Source organism: Rhinoraja longicauda, chromosome 8 (assembly GCF_053455715.1).
Source record: "Rhinoraja longicauda isolate Sanriku21f chromosome 8, sRhiLon1.1, whole genome shotgun sequence".
Classification (NCBI taxonomy): Eukaryota; Metazoa; Chordata; class Chondrichthyes; order Rajiformes; family Arhynchobatidae; genus Rhinoraja; species Rhinoraja longicauda.
The window spans coordinates 72,903,791-72,921,333 of NC_135960.1; the positions used below are offsets into that span (position 1 = coordinate 72,903,791).

The window sequence follows — 17,543 nt, forward strand, 5'->3', positions numbered from 1 at the left end:
GAGCATTAGGTGCAAGGCAAGATGGAGCACAGGGGAGAGGGACAGGGTTGGGAACTGGGTGTCCAGCCCTCTTTCTTCCCCCAGACACTCCACCTTTTTTACACCCTTTCCCTCTCCTTCAGCTCCTCCTGGTCCTGCACCTATGTCTCCCCTTGTGCCTACATTCCATCCTCTAGCTTCACAATTCACAACTCCTCAATCCTTTTGTCTCACACCTTCTGCCTTTTCATACCTGGCCTTTGTCCAGCCATCTGCATATCATCCTATTAGCTGCTAGGCCTTGTCCTACCCCATCTCATTTCCAGCTTTCTTCTCCCCCCCCCCCCCCCCCCCACACACACCCCCACCCTATAATCAATCTGAAGGAAGGAGAATCCTCACCACTATTCACGGGAAGGAAGGGCAAAATAGGAAACTAATGATCTGATATTATTTCTCAGCAGAATTATGGAATTACGGTGTACTTTATAGTCTTCAAGTCCCGGTGGTGCAGCGGTAGAGTTGCTGCCTTACAGCAAATGCAGCGCCAGAGACCCGGGTTCCATCCCGACTACGAGTGCTGTCTGTATGGAGTTTGTACGTTCTCCCCGTGACCTGCGTGGGTTTTCTCCGAGATCTTCGGTTTCCTCCCACACTCCAAAGACGTACAGGTTTGTAGGTTAATTGGCTTGGTATGAGTGAATGAGTGGGTTAGCATATGATGAGCGTTTGACAGCACTGGGCCTGTACTCGCTGGAGTTTAGAAAGTTGAGGGGGGACCTCATTGAAAGTTACAGAATAATGAAGGCATAGATAGAGTGGATGTGGAGAGGATGTTTCCACTAAAGGGAGAGTCCAGGACGAGAGGTCACAGCCTCAGAATTAAAGGGCGCTCTTTTAGAAAGGAGGTGAGGAGGAACTTCTTTAAACAGAGGGTGGTGAATCTGTGGAACTCACTACCACAGAGGGATGTGGAGGCCAAGTCAGTGGATATTTTTAAGGCAGAGATAGACAAATTCTTGATTAGAACGGGTGTCAATGGTTATGGGGAGAAGGCAGGAAAATGGGATTAGGAGGCAGAGATCAGCCATGATTGAATGGCGGAGTAGACTCGATGGGCCGAATGGCCTAATTCTACTCCTATAACTTGTGAACTTGTATAATTATAAATTGTCCCTAGTGTGTGTAGAATAGTGTTAATGTGCTGGGATCGTTGGTCGCTCTGGTCTTGGTGGGCCGAAGGGCCTGTTTCGGCACTGTTTCTCTAAACTAAACTAAACTAAACTAAAAAAGTCAGAAACCATTCATAAAAAATGTCATATGATCAGGAAGAGTCAAATATGGATTCACAAATGAGAAAATCTGTAAGAAGGCATGTCGAGGTTGTAGTGAGAAGGGGGATGAGTGCATGAATCTCGATTTTCAAAGGGCATTTGATATGGGTTCAAACAAAAGGTTGTTGCATAAAAAGGGATTAGCATGAATAAAAGATCAGTTAGAGAAGAGAAAATAGAGGGGGAATGATGGGGTTTTTGTGGTTGGCAGGTCGTAATGCGTGAAATGCGACCAGGATCAGTTCTGAACTTCAGCTTTTGCGTTCTATGCTAATAGTGGGTGTGAGATGAAAGGGGAACAAATCTAAGTTCACTGGCAGTCAAGAACTGGTTGGGAAGGGAATAGAGAGCAGAATGCAAAGATAGATACAAAAAGCTGGAGTAACTCAGCGGGTCAGACAACATCTCTGGAGAAAAGGAACAGGTGACATTTTGGGCCAAGACCCTTCTTCAGACTGAAAGCAAAGAGACAGGTTAATCGAATAGGTAATCCGAGGGACAATGTACGAAATATTATCTGAAGAAGGGTCTCAACCCGAAACGTCACCTATTCCTTCTCTCCAGAGATGCTGCCTGTCCCGCTGGGTTACTCCAGCATTTTGTGTCTATCTTTGGTTTAAACCAGCATCTGCAGTTCCTTCCTGCACATAGGAAATTAGAGATTGTTCACTTTGCTTGAAGAATAATAAATCACTGTTTTTGTAATGGTAAGAAACTAATGAATGCAAGTGGTCACAGGACGAAGTTTGTGAAGTTGAGTATAGGAGCAAAGAGGTCCTTCTGCAGTTGTACAGGGCCCTAGTGAGACCGCTAGGTTAATTCCCGGAATGGCAGGACTGTCGTATGTTGAAAGACTGAAGCAACTAGGCTTGTATACACTGGAATTTAGAAGGATGAGAGAGGATCTTATCGAAACGTATAAGATTATTAAGGGGTTGGACACGTTAGAGGCAGGAAACATGTTCCCAATGTTGGGGGAGTCCAGAGCAAGGGGCCACAGTTTAAGAATAAGGGGTAGGCCATTTAGAACGGAGATGAGGAAAAACTTCTCTTTAGGACCGAGATGAGAAAGTCTTTTCTTCACACAGAGAGTGGTGAATCTGTGGAATTCTCTGCCACAGAAGGTAGTTGAGGCCAGTTCATTGGCTATATTTAAAGGGATCAGGGGGTATGGAGAGAAGGCAGGTATGGGATACTGAGTTGGATGATCAGCCATGATCATATTGAATGGCGGTGCAGGCTCGAAGGGCTGAATGGCCTACTCCTGCACCTATTTTCTATGTTTCTATGTTTCTAATATAAGAAAATAACTGCAGATGCAGGTACAAATCAAAGGTATTTATTCACAAAATGCTGGAGTAACTTCAGACTGAGTCTGAAGAAGGGTCTCGACCCTAAATGTCACCCATTCCTTCTCTCCTGAGATGCTGCCTGACCTGCTGAGTTACTCCAGCATTTTGTGAATAAATACCTGGGCATGGGGTCCATCAGGAAGAATGTCCATTGATTGGAGTGGGCGGATTGGGTTAAATGTACTGTTTCCGATCTGTAGTGTAGAGATACAGCGCGGAAACAGGCCCTTTCGTCCCACCGGGTCCGCGCCGCCCAGCGATCCCCGCACATTAATACAGTATCCTATTCCCACTAGGGACAATTTTTTTACTTTTACCAAGCCAATTAACCTGCAAATCTGTACGTCTTTACGTCTCTGTACAATGCTGTGATTCTATTAATTCTAATAATTCTAATTCATTCTAATATCCCATTATTGGGCAAGTTATTCAACCAAACGTAGGAGAGCAAGCAGTGACAACTGTAGATTGTAAAATTTGACTTTGGGAGGATTGTGAATTGCTGCAATGTAAGTCATCACAAGTACATCCTATCTTGCCGTAACATTTCAATCGACACATTGCATATTGAGATCCTTTTCTGCTTTCCTGCATCTCAGTTTTCGCTGTCAGCATGTTGTGAGTTTTGGTGATTGACCTGACACTCAGTGTAGTCACGGTGTAGTCAAGGGCGGTCACGGTGGCGCAGCGGTAGAGTTGCCGCCTTACAGCGAATGCAGCGCCGGACACCCGGGTTCCATCCCGACTACGGGTGCTGTCCGTACGGAGTTTGTACGTTCTCCCCGTGACCTGCGTGGGTTTTCTCCGAGATCTCCGGTTTCCTCCCGCACTCCAAAGACGTACAGGTTTGTAGGTTAATTGGCTTGGTAAATGTAAAATCGCCCCTAGTGGGTGTAGGATTGTGTTAATGTGCGGGGATCGCTGGTCGGCGCGGAACTGGTGAGCCGAAAGGGCCTGTTTCCGCGCTGTATCTCTAAAACTAAAACTGAAAACTAAAAAACTAAAACTAGTCCCCAATGCGTTTCTTTAAATGGCTCGTTGGGCTTTTAGAGAACACACATACATACAGGTCAATCACATTGATGTGGGGCTGGAGTAACATTCACACAAATTTACTACCCGTCTGCCCGTATTGCGCTCGATTACAGAAGAATTTAAAAATCAATTTTCAAACATTAACCTTAGATCGCTTTGTGTGAAATTCAACCATATCATTTTGAATAATGTTTATTCAATACCATTAAGTTTGAAAATTAATGAAAGCCTTTCATGCGGAAATCTTACGGAATCAATGGGTTTGATAGGTTCATTCACATGAGCAGTAAACATGATACATTCACACCACGTTCGCTAAATTATGTTTGAAATACATTTAATTTTTTTGTCGAAACCTTAAGTATCAATCAATCAATGTAGTCAATATGTGCAGGAAGGAACTGCAGATGTTGGTTTAACCCGAAGATAGTCACAAAATGATCGTTTATCCTCAGATTGACACAAAATTCCGGAGTAACTCAGCGGGACAGGCAGCATCTCTGAAGAGAAGGAATAGGTGATGTCAGGGGAAAGGGAAACAGTTAATATGTTATTATAATGTTGTAATAATATAAGATCAGTCTGAAGAAGGATCTTGACCCAAAACGTCACCCATTCCTTCTCTCCAGAGATGCTGCCTGTCCCGCTGAGTTACTCCATCAGTTTGTGTCTCTCTTCGGTTAATATGTTAGTTTCCTACTATTTGTACTTATCAACCCCAATTTGAGAGGCAAAGAAGAGACTCAAATCTCATGTGTCTTTCTTTCTCAAGATTCAAGATCAATTTATTGTCACGTGTACCAATTAAGGTGCAGTGAAATTTGAGTTACCATACAACCATACTAAGTGAAAAGCAACAAGACACACAGCCACATAAAATAAAATGTAACATAAACATCCACCACAGCAGATTCCACATTCCTCACTGTGATGGAAGGTAATAAAGTTCAACCATCTTCCTCTTTGTTCACCCGCGGTCGGGGCTGTTGAACCGTCCGCAGTCGCCGCTGCCGACTGTCCGAGGCCCTCGTGTCGGGATGATCGAAACTCCCCACGTCGGGACGGTTGAAACTCTCTCCGCGGCATGGAGCTCCCGAGTCGGCCTCTTCTCACCAGAGACCGCGGGCTTCACGGTGTTAAAGTCCACAGGAAAAAAAGTTTCCCCCAATTCCCCCTCCCCCACCCCCCACATAAAACAAACCAAGGAACACGAAACATACTTTAAACACATACTTAAAATAACAAAAACAGAAGAAAGGACAGGCAGGCTGTTGGCGAGGCAGTGCTGGTGGCTGGTTGAACAAGGATAAGTAAAAAATGGCTCAAATGAGTTACCATTTTCCTTTTTTTAAATTCTTCGCCTGGCATGTCAAGTCAAGTCAAACTTCTGTTCTCTTAAATGTGCATCATTGATTTAAGTGTGAAGCCGAAAATAATTTTGCTGCCAAACATAAATTCCACCTTCAAACTAAAGAGCGCAAAAGTAAGTCTGGTATTTTATTGATCATCTGGATGCAAGCCAAATGATTCATGTTAAACGACAATTATGGAATTATTCCTTTTGCGCTGAAGATTGTAAATGATTGATGATGTATAGCAAGGTGACAGAGGTTGCTGTGTGTCTTTCTTGTGACTTTAGAAGGTTGTGTTAATCAGTTTGGTGAAAGAATGTGACGGTTTATGATTTCTGTCTTCCAGTGCGATGGTATTGTCCTTGACCTCAGTAATGCGTCACTGGAAGGGATTGCCATCCTTAACATTCCGAGTATGCATGGAGGCTCCAACCTTTGGGGTGAGACGAAGAAGCGAAGGAACTATAACCGTATGAGTAAAAAAGTCCCAGAGAAGCTCGTTTCAACAACAGTAACGGATGTGAAGGAACTGAAGTTCTGTGTGCAAGGTAGGAAATCCATTGTCCATTTACTAATGAGTTTTTATTTAATGTCAGTCTGTGGCATGGGTAGGGTTGCCAACTGTCCCGTATTGGCAGGGACATCCCGTATATTGGGCTAAATTGGTTTGTCCTGTACGGGACTGTCCTTGTCCCGTATTTGACCCGGGTGGCGCTTTAGGCCCGGACGCTGTAGGCCCGGACGCTATAGGCCCAGACACTGTGGGCCCGATGGCCGCTGTAGGCCCGGACAATGTAGGTCCAGAGGCCCGGGCGCCACCTAATGGAGGTTGCATAGCAACCTGCCTCCCGGCCTGGGCGGCCACTATTGGTGGATCGGGAACACGTGGCCACTGGCTGGGTGAGGTCACGTGGGGCGCGGGGCGGTGACGTCACCCTTTGTCCCTTATTTGGGAGTGAGGAAGTTGGCAACGCTAGGCATGAGTAATTATTCAAAGGTGATGTGTGATTTAGTCACATGAATTAGCACATAAATCGTTGCAAGAATTAGAGGACCAGAGTATTGTGAAACACATATTTAACATTGGCAATGATATTTGTTCTGATTGATTTTATCTGTTCCTGTTTATCTGTGGTGCTCGACCTCCATCTTAAGTTTGCATTTCTTGTTGGTATAGTTGAGTCCATGGGCATCAGATACCTTCCCAATTGGCCATTCTTTTGATGTGACTCCAGCACAATGAATATAAACAGACACGATAACTACAAGTGGCATTGCCCGGTAATTCAACAGCTGATTTCCATGTGGCACATTTTGAAGTGATCTCAGTATAACAGTAAGCAAAGGAGGCAGACACAAAAAGCTGGAGTAACTCATCAGGACAGACAGCATCTCTGGAGAGAAGGAATGGCAGGACTATCATATGTTGAAAGACTGGAGCGACTAGGCTTGTATACACTGGAATTTAGAAGGATGAGAGGGGATCTTATCGAAAAATATAAGTTTATTAAGGGGTTGGACACGTTAGAGGCAGGAAACAGGTTCCCAATGTTGGGGGAGTCCAGAACCAGGGGCCACAGTTTAAGAATAATTGGGTAGGCCATTTCGAAAGGAGATGAGGAAAATCTTTTTCAGTCAGAGAGTTGTAAATCTGTGGAATTTTCTGCCTCAGAAGGCAGTGGAGGCCAATGCTCTGAATGCATTCAAGAGAGAGCTAGATAGAGCTCTTAAGGATAGCGGAGTCAGGGGGTATGGGGAGAAGGCAGGAACGGGATACTGATTGAGAATGATCAGCCATGATCACATTGAATGGTGGTGCTGGTTCAAAGGGCCGAATGGACTCCTCCTGCACCTATTGTCTATTGTCACCCATCCCTTCTCTCCAGAGATGCTGCCTGGCCCGCTGAGTTACTCCAGCATTTTGTGTCTATCTTCAAATTAAACCAGCATCTGCAGTTCCTTCCTACACCCACATCCATCTGTCCACCAACCTCTATCATGCAGGTAGGTCACAACTGAAGATGGACACAAAAAGCTGGAGTAACACAGCGGGACAGGCAGCATCTCTGGAGAGAAGGAATGGGTGAAGCTTCGGGTCGAGACCCTTCTTCAGACGACCTGAAACGTCACCCATTCCTTCTCTCCAGAGATGCTGCCTGACCTGCTGAGTTGCTCCAGCTTTTTGTGTCTATGTTCGGTTTAAACCAGCATCAGCAGTTCCTTCCTACATATAGGTTATGACTGATTTGTTCCTCAAATCCATTTGCCTGCTTTTGTTTTATAACCCTTGATTCTCTTGCCAAATGAAAGTTAATTAACCCTAGCCTCCCTCACAATGAACCACCTCCCACTCCCACCCAACTCCAACACCACTCCCATCAGCCACTCCTTCATGGTTCCTGATGTCCACTCCCCTCTTTGTGACAATGGGCCCGTTTACACTCAGATATTCCTGATTAGTACGGGTGTCAGGGTTTATAGGTAGAAGGCAGGAGAATGGGGTTAAGAGTGAAAAATAGATCAGCCATGTGTACGAAGGAACTGCAGATGCTGGTTTAATCCGAAGGTAGACACTAAACGCTGGAGTAACTCAGCGGGCCAAGCAGCATCTCTGGAGAGAAGGAATGGTTGACGGTTCGGGTGGGGTGGTCTGAAGTAGGGTCCCCACCCAAAATATCACCCATTCCTTCTCTCCAGAGATGCTGCCTGACCCGCTGAGTTACTCCAGCATTTAGTGTCTATCTTCGATACATCAGCCATGATTGAATGGCGGAGTGGACGTAATGGGCCAAATGGCCTAATTCTGCTCCTGGAGTCTATAAACTGTGAAACGGACACATCTACTTTTAAGATGAGACTAATTCTGCAGACTTCATCACCAGATGAAATGGTTGCTCACAACTGCCCTATCAGATTCCGTTATCATTTCAAGGCCACTAACTAGATCATTAAAGGGATTCTAAACACTGAAATCTATATCGTCAGCTCTTATGCTTTCCTTTTCCTTGTGTTGCACAGTACACAGGTTCAGTGATGGAGAGTTAGTTAGATGTATCTACTGAACCACCTTTCAGTGAGCTACAAGGATGAAAGGTTATCAGGAGTGATACTGTTTCCTTTCTGTTGATCCAAGGCTTGCTGTACAGTAATATACACCATCACAAGGAGAAAATTAACCCAAAAATCGCCACCAAATTTTAATCAACTACTCACAGTGGTCTATCAAAAGTCTGTGTCGTCTCAGTATGTGCTAAGGAGTCAAAGAACTTTGGCATCTAGACACAATTTACACAAGATGCCTCGATTACTATATTCTTATTTCATAAGTTATGTTATGTGAATCTTTGGAGAAGTGGGTCACATATATTAACTGTAAGATTTGGCACAGTATACTTTACATCAACACTTTGGTACAAGGTTTGGTTTAGTTTATTGTCCCAGGAAAAGCTTTTGTTGCGTGCTAACCAGTCAGAAGAAAGACAATACATGATTCCAATCGAGCCATTTACAGTAAAGATATATGATAAGGGAATAAAGTTTAGTGCAAGGTAAAGCCAGTAAAGATAGTCCGAGGGTCATCAAAGAGGTAGATAGTAGTTCAGCACTGCTCTCTGGTTGTGGTAGGATGATTCAGTTGCCTGATAACAGCTGGGAAGAAACTGTCCCTGAATCTGGAGGTGTGTGTTTTCACACTTCTGTACCTTTTACATAGAAACATAGAAAATAGGTGCAGGAGGAGGCCATTCGGCCCTTCGAGCCTGCATCGCCATTCAATATGATCATGGCTGATCATCCAGCTCAGTAGCCTGTACCTGCCTTCTCTCCATACCCCCTGATCCCTTTAGCAAAAAGGGCCACATCTAACTCCCTCTTAAATATAGCCAATGAACTGGCCTCAACTACCTTCTGTGGCAGAGAATTCCACAGACTCACCACTCTCTGTGTGAAGAAATGTTTTCTCATCTCGGTCCTAAAAGACTTCCCCCTTATCCTTAAGCTGTGACCCCTGGTTCTGGACTCCCCCAACATCGGGAACAATCTTCCCGCATCTAGCCTCTCCAACCCCTTAAGAATTTTATATGTTTCTATAAGATCCCCCCTCAGTCTTCTAAATTCCAGCGAGTACAAGCCCAGTCTATCCAGTCTTTCCTCATATGTAAGTCCCGCCATCCCAGGGATCAATCTGGTGAACCTTCTCTGTACTCCCTCTAAGGCAAGAACGTCTTTCCTCAGGTTAGGAGACCAAAACTGCACACAATACTCCAGGTGCGGTCTCACCAAGGCCCTGTACAACTGCAGCAGAACCTCCCTGCTCCTAAACTGAAATCCTCTTGCTATGAATGCCAACATACCATTCGCTTTCTTCACTGCCTGCTGCACTTGCATGCTTGCTTTCAATGACTGGTGCACCATGACACCCAGGTTTACCTGATGGGAGAGGGGAGAAGAGGGAGTGGCCAGGGTGCGACTCGTCCTTAATTATGCTGCTGGCCTTGCCGAGGCAGCTTGAGGTGCAAAATGTTGAAAATACACCAAGGCTCCATTGTTTACTGTGCAGGAAGGAACTGCAGATGCTAGTTTAAACCGAAGGCAGACACAAAAAGCTGGAGTAACTCAGCGGGTCAGGCAGCATCTCAGGAGAAAAGGAATAGTGACGTTTTCGGGTCGAGACCCTTCTTCAGACTGAAAGTCAGGGGAGAGGGGAAGGAGCAATATAGGACAGATAAACGGAAGATATGCATTGTTGGTTGTGGGATAGGTGATAACGAGTTGTACAGACAGTGAAACGCATCAGGACGACAGTGAAACTAGTACGACAACTAGGGTGGGGGAGGGATGGAGAGAGAGGGAATGCAAGAGTTACTTCAAGTTAGAGAAATCAAAGTCAATTTTTTGATTAAACATTGCATTCCCTCCCTCCCTCCACCCGCCTAGTGGTACTGGTTTCACTGCCATCCTGTTGAGTTTTAGTGTCTGTACAACTTGTTATCACCTGCCCCACAGCCAACAATGGACCATTGTGAGCTCCACCTTTCCTCGATTATCATTGCTTTTTGCATATCTTCCATTCATTAGTCCAACATCTCGTGTTTCCCTTTCCCTGCCTCTCGGTCTGAAGAAAGGTCTCGACCCGAAACGTCACCAATTCCTTCAATAGACAATAGACAATAGGTGCAGGAGTAGGCCATTCGGCCCTTCGAGCCAGCACCGCCATTCAATGTGATCATGGCTGATCATTCACAATCAGTACCCCGTTCCTGCCTTCTCCCCATACCCCCTGACTCCACTATCCTTAAGAGCTCTATCTAGCTCTCTCTTGAATGCATTCAGAGAATTGGCCTCCACTGCCTTCTGAGGCAGAGAATTCCACAGATTCACAACTCTCTGACTGAAAAAGTTTTTCCTCATCTCCGCTCTAAATGGCCTACCCCTTTTTCTTAAACTGTGGCCCCTGGTTCTGGACTCCCCCAACATTGGGAACATGTTTCCAATTACGTTTTGGGTCGAGACCCTTCTTCTGACTGAGAGACCGGGGAGGGGGAAATTCAGCGATAAGGAAGGGTAAGGTGTGAGAACGAGACATCAAAGGAGGTGGAGATCAAGGAAAATGTAGAATAGATCATTGTTAGCTTGGCAGAGGTAACAACAAAGCAAACAGAGATGAAATGTAAGAAAATAACTGCAGATGCTGGTACAAATCGAAGGTATTTATTCACAAAATGCTGGAGTAACTCAGCAGGTCAGGCAGCATCTCAGGAGAGAAGTAATGGGTGACGTTTCGGGTCGAGACCCTTCTTCAGACTGAAATGTAATGAAATGTAGTGAATGAGATGAAATGTAATCAGAGACAGTCAGACGGGTCTGAGAACTGGGAAGGGGGAGGGATGGAGGGGGGGGTGGGTGGATCTGTTCAAGAGATATGGAGAGGAATATGCAGATGTAACAATAAATAAAATAAGGCAGTGGAGCTTAGAAGAATGAGAAGTGACCTTATTGACACTTTGAGGGAGATTGACAAAGCTAGTTCCTCTTTGTGGGAACATCCAGAACAAAAGAGGCGTGCTCCCAGGGTGATGTGCCATTTAGGATTGAGATGAGGAGAACTCTTTACCTCAGCACTGTGCGCCTGAGCTTGAGGCTGAATCAGTAAAGTTTTGGACATGAGACAGAGAGATGAGGAAAACTCTTTACCTCAGCACTGTGCGCCTGAGCTTGAGGCTGAATCTGTAGAGGTTTGGACATGAGACCGAGGGATGAGGCATGGACGTGACCATTGTCCTCTGTTCACATGGTGATGGTGCCTGTAAACCCCGGTTGCTGTTTGCTGGTTGCTGTGGCTAAGTAATCTATAATAGATGTACCTATTCTGTCGATGTATCGGATGTACTGTATCCATTGTTCAAGATGTGGACTCTTCTACATCAGCGAGACCAAACACAGACTGGGCGATCGTTTCACGGAACACCTTCACTCAGCCCGCGTGAACCAACCTGATCTCCCAGTTGCTGGACACTTTAATTCTCCTTCCCATTCCGAAACAGACCTTCCTGTCCTCGGTCTCCTCCATTGTCAGAGTGAGGCTAAACGCAAATTGGAGGAACAGCATCTCATATTTCGCTTGGGCAGCTCACAGCCCAGTGGTATGAATATTGATATCTCTCACTTCAGGCAGCCCCGGCATTCCCTCTCTCTCTCTATCCCTCCCCCACTCAAGTCACACTAGCTTCTCGTTTTCACCCAACAAACAGCTTACAATGGCCTGTTTCTTTTATCATCGTTACTTTTTTGCATATCTTTCATTCATTGTTCTTAATCTCGTGACAAAATTGTCTATATCTCTCATTTCCCTTATCCCTAACTAGTCTGAAGAAGGGTCTCGACCCGAAACATCGCCCATTCCTTCTCTCCAGAGGTGCTGCCTGTCCCGCTGAGTTACTCCAGCTTTTTTGTGTCTATCTTTGTTGAATTCTTTGTTGAATAAATCAGTGTTTTAAAGCCTAGCGTCATATCTCCTCTGTTCCAGAACAGAATCTGAGGGCTATTTGATTAAACTTTGATGGCATACCAAACATGTAAATGGCAGTATAGCTGGCAAAATCTCCGTCTCATTGCAAGGAGCTGATTGTCATGGCTGACTGGTTGTCATGGTTGGAAAATAAACCCCGCCACTTTGGATGGAAATCATAGCACTATTGATTTAGCCTTTCCTAAACTCATCTACACAGTCCTCGGTGGTAAAGTGTAGGAAGGAACTGCAGATGCTGGTTTAAGCCAAAGATAGACACAAAATGCTGGAGTAACTCAGTGGGACAGGCAGCATCTCTGGAGAGAAAGAATGGGTGACATTTTGGGTCGAGATTCTTCTTCAGACTACTGAAGTACAGACCAGTCTGAGGAAGGGTCTTTGGATCTAAGAATAAAGGGGAGGCTATTTAAAACTGTGGTGAGAAAAAACCTTTTCACCCAAAGAGTTGTGAATTTGTGGAATTCTCTGCCACAGAAGGCAATGGAGGCCAATTCACTAGGATGGATTTAAAAGAGAGTTAGATAGAGCTCTAGGGGCTAGTGGAGTCAAGGGATATGGGGAGAAGGCAGGCACGGGTTACTGATTGTGGATGATCAGCCATGATCACAATGAATGGCGGTGCTGGCTCGAAGGGCCAAATGGCCTCCTCGTGCACCTATTTTCTATGTTTCTATGTTCATCTCGACCCGAAATGTCACCCATTCCTTCTCTCCAGAGATGCAGGCTGTCACGCTGAGGTAAAGTGTTCTTCTTATCTCAGTCCCAAACAGCCCCTTAATAATGTACAGCTCAACAGTGGCTTTCCCTCCCTGCACACAAATGTTTCCAGCATCCAGGTTTTTATCTTTCATATGGTTTTTGGTTGAAATCAACTGTGTGCCTGGAAAATAGTACCCCAGCATGAATCGAAAACTCCATTAGGTGAAAAGCAAAGCAAGTGGATGTGCGGTTACATAGAAACATAGAAACATAGAAAATAGATGCAGGAGGAGGCCATTGGGCCCTTCGAGCTAGCACCACCATTCATTGTGATCATGGCTGATCATCCACAATCAGTAACCCGTGCCTGCCTTCTCCCCATATCCCTTGATTCCGCTAGCCCTTAGAGCTCTATCTAACCTGGTTGGGGGCAACTTTATGACATCTGCCTGCTTTGATGTGTGGCAGCTGTATAATGTACTCGCATTTCCTATTGAAGTGACCATTTCCCTTCAAATCAAAGTGTTGAGCACTGAGATTGCTCAGTGCTGGGTTACATGGTGATATCGTATTGCAACAACTGCTTTGCTGAAACACACCTTTAACCCTGAAAATGTCACAAGATATTTTGCAGAGGCATGCACCCAAACTGGATATAAACCAACTATCTTTCACATTGTGGATTCCATCAGTCGTGGGGGGACTAGGTGTAATTTATTCTTATTTGATAAATAATTCTGTAAATGAATTAATAGCAAGTACTGACCACACTCGATATCATCTTTCATCTTGCGTTCCAAAGGTTACAATGCCAAATGTTTTCTGCTGGTGGGCCTTTGAAGCAGGATTCAATCTACCTCAGAACATCATAGACAAGTGCAAATGATGGGAAATGTCCCCGTTCATTTTTCTTTATTCTTTTTCCCTTTGTACTCCCTCTAAAGTTGTGTTCATGCCCTGCGTGGTGCCGATCGTTAAATTCAGACCAACAGCAAAGAAACAATCATAGTGTAGCTAGACGCAAAATGCTGGAGTAACTCAGCAGGACAGGCAGCATCTCTGGAGAGAAGGAATGGGTGATGTTTCGGGTCGAGACCCTTCTTCAGACTCCACCTGAAGTTTGCTGATGATACAAAAGTGAGTGGTTTTGCAGATAGTGAAGATGGTTGTGAAAGATTGCAGCAGGATCTGGATCGATTGGCCAGGTGGCTGAGGAATGGTTGATGGAATTTAATACAGAGAAGTGTGAGGTGTTGCATTTTGGGACATCAAACAAGGGCAGGACCTACACAGTGAATGGTAGAGCAGAGGGATCTAGGAGTACAGGTGCATAGTTCCTTGAAGGTCGAGTCGCAGGTAGATTTGGCACTTTGGCCTTCATCAGTCAGAGTATTGAGTATAGAAGTATTGAGTATAGAAGTTATATATGTCAACTTCTTTACATCGGCGAAACCAAACGCAGGCTCGGCGATCGTTTCGCTCAACACCTTCGCTCAGTCCGCCTTAACCAACCTGATCTCCCGGTGGCTGAGCACTTCAACTCCCCCTCCCACTCCCAGTCTGACCTTTCTGTCATGGGCCTCCTCCAGTGCCATAGTGAGGCCCACCGGAAATTGGAAGAACAGCATCTCATATTTCGCCTGGGCAGCTTGCAGCCCAGCGGTATACAATACAATACAATACAATATATCTTTATTGTCATTGTACAACGAGATTGGGAATGCGCCTCCCATACGATGAAATAATTTAAGTAATTTAGACAACAGCAACCCAACGAAACGAAACAATTGTGACAGTTTTAGACAGGGTAAAGTGCAAGTTGGGAGGAGTTGGCTGCGCCTAACGGCTGCGGCTCTCTGGCAGTCTGTTTGTCTTTTTTTCTTTTTTTTGTTTGTGTCGGTGTTGGGATGGTTTTTGTTTCTGTTTTTGGCTGTGTATGTGTGGTGGGGGTGTGGGGTGTGGGGGGGGTGGGGTGGGGCGGGGGGAAACCTTTCTTTTATTAGGTCTCTTCCCCGGGGCGCAGCTCGCCCGCGGGGCCTTCCATTGCCCGGCGCGGCTCGGCTGCGGGACTTAACATCGCCGGCGCGGCTCAGCCGCGGGACGTTTCAGTGCCCGGTGCGGCTCGGCCGCTGGACTTAACATCGCCCAGTGCGGCTCGGCCGCGGGACGTTTCAGTGCCCGGTGCGGCTCGGCCGCTGGACTTAACATCGCCCAGTGCGGCTCGGCCGCAGGACGTTTCGGTGCCCGGTGCGGCTCGGCCGCGGGACGTTTCGGTGCCCGGCGCGGCTTGGCCGCTGGACTTAACATCGCCAGTGCGGCTCGGCCGCGGGACGTTTCAGTGCCCGGTGCGGCTCGGCCGCTGGACTTAACATCGCCCGGTGCGGCTCGGCCACGGGACGTTTCGGTGCCCGGTGCGGCTCGGCCGCGGGACATTTCAGTGCCCGGTGCGGCTCGGCCGCTGGACTTAACATCGCCCAGTGCGGCTCGGCCGCGGGACGTTTCGGTGCCCGGTGCGGCTCGGCCGCGGGACGTTTCGGTGCCCGGGGCAGCTCGGCCGGGGGGCCTTCCATCCTCTTGCGGGGGCTGTGCGTGTCGGTTGCCTCGGTGGGGGTCGAGCTGCCTGTCCGTGGGTGCGGGGGGGAGAGAGGGGAAGTTTTGTTGCCTCCATCACAGTGAGGGGGTGTTTGGAGTCACTGTGATGAATGTTTGTGTTGGGGTCGGGTGTCCTGTGTTTTTTTCTTTTTTGCTGTCTTGTGACTGCTGAAATTTCGTTAGGTGTTGTGCCGAATGACAATAAAGTGTTGTTATGTTATGTTATGCGTTGTGGCCATCCGGCTCAGCAGGACCGGTTCATAGCAGCTATGGCCCTGGGGATGAAGCTGTTCCTGAGTCTGGAGGTGCGGGCGTAGAAGGCCTTGTATCGTCTGCCCGATGGAAGGAGTTCGAACAGACTGTTGCAGGGGTGTGAAGAGTCTTTGTGGATGCTGGTGGCTTTTCTGAGGCATCGTGTGTTGTAGATGCCCTCCAAGTCTGGTAGCTGTGTTCCGATGGCCCTCTGAACTCTATGGACTACCCGCTGTAGAGCTTTCCTTTCTGCCTCCGTGCAGCTGAGGTACCACACAGGGATGCCATGCGTTAGGATGCTCTCTATGGTGCAGCGGTAGAAGGTCGTCAGCAGCTGTTGGGGTAGACCAGACTTTTTCAGTGTTCTTAAGTAGAACAGTCTTTGTTGTGCCTTCTTGACCAGCGCAGCAGTGTTATTGGACCATGTTAGGTCCTCCGAAATGTGAGTGCCCAGAAACTTGAAGCTGGACACTCTCTCCACACTGTCCCCGTTGATAGAGATCGGGGATATGAACATTGACTTCTCCAACTTTAGATAGTTCCTCTGTCCCTCTCTTCCCCTCCTCCTTCCCAGTTCTCCCACTGTCTTCCTGTCTCTACCTATATCCTTCCTTTGTCCCGCCCCCCTGACATCAGTCTGAAGAAGGGTCTCGACCCGAAACGTCACCCATTCCTTCTCTCCTGAAATGCTGCCTGACCTGCTGAGTTACTCCAGCATTTTGTGAATAAATACCCTTCGATTTGTACCAACATCTGCAGTTATTTTCTTACATAGAAGTTGGGAGGCCATGTTGCAGTTGTATAAGACGTTGGTGAGACCTCATTTGGAATATTATGTTCAGTTCTGGGCACAATGTTATAGGAAAGATATTGTCAAGCTTGAAAGGGTTCAGAGAAGATTTACGAGGATGTTGCCAGGACTAGAGGGTGTGAGCTATAGGGAGAGATTGAGTAGGCTGGGTCTCTATTCCATGGAGCGCAGGAGGATGAGGGGAGATCTTATAGAGGTGTACAAAATCATGAGAGGAATAGATCGGGTAGATGCAGAGTCTCTTGCCCAGAGTAGGGGAATCGAGGACCAGAGGACATAGGTTCAAGGTGAAGGGGAAAAGATTTAATAGGAATCCGAGGGGTAACATTTTCACACAGAGGGTGGTGGGTGTATGGAACAAGCTGCCAGAGGAGGTAGTTGAGGCTGGGACTATCCCAATGTTTAAGAAACAGTTAGACAGGTACATGGATAGGACAGGTTTGGAGGGATATGGACCAAGCGCAGGCAAGTGGGACTAGGGTAGCTGGGACATTGTTGGCCAGTGTGGGCGAGTTGGGCCGAAGGGCCTGTTTCCACACTGTATCACTGTATGACTCCATGTAATGTTTTGTTGAGAATGTTTGGAATTGAATAATACAAGCGTTGGGCTTTCAGTATTATCAGTGTAGGAAGGAACTGCAGATGCTAGTTTAAACCGTAGATAGACACAAAATGCCGGAGTATCTCAGCGGGTCAGGCAGCCGCAGAGAAGGAATGGGTGACGTTTCGGGTCGAGACCCTTCTTCAGACTGATGTCGGGGGAGAGGGAGATACAAAGATAAGGAGGTGTAACGTGTGAAAATGGGACAAAGGGAATGGAGATCAAGAGAAAATGTACAATAGACCTCAGGGTTATTTGTGACATTCTCCTGAAAAAAGTTAGTGTGCAGTGCAAAGTGGATGGCAAACTCAGGCTGAAAGGAAAATAACAAGGCAGTCCTCAGTACTGTTACTGGTATTTGATCCCAACTGCAGAGTTTATCCTATTTACTTCTCAACACACCATCTGACTCTTTCATCAATGAGCTTAGTGTGTAGGCTGTAAATCATACTATATGACAACAACGTGAAACTGTTGATCTTGTTCTGGTTAAGTAAGTAAATATTTGC

The 17,543-nt window shown here is 46.5% G+C and overlaps 1 protein-coding gene across 1 annotated transcript in view; it reads left to right on the forward strand.

Annotated features, from left to right (window-relative positions):
* Positions 1-17,543, forward strand: part of dgkg (diacylglycerol kinase, gamma) — a 389,823-nt gene that overhangs the window by 310,249 nt on the left and 62,031 nt on the right. Inside the window, exon 19 of the mRNA XM_078404272.1 lies at positions 5,399-5,600. Within this exon, the coding sequence (XP_078260398.1) occupies positions 5,399-5,600 (202 nt within the window). The remainder of the gene's footprint in view (positions 1-5,398; positions 5,601-17,543) is intronic.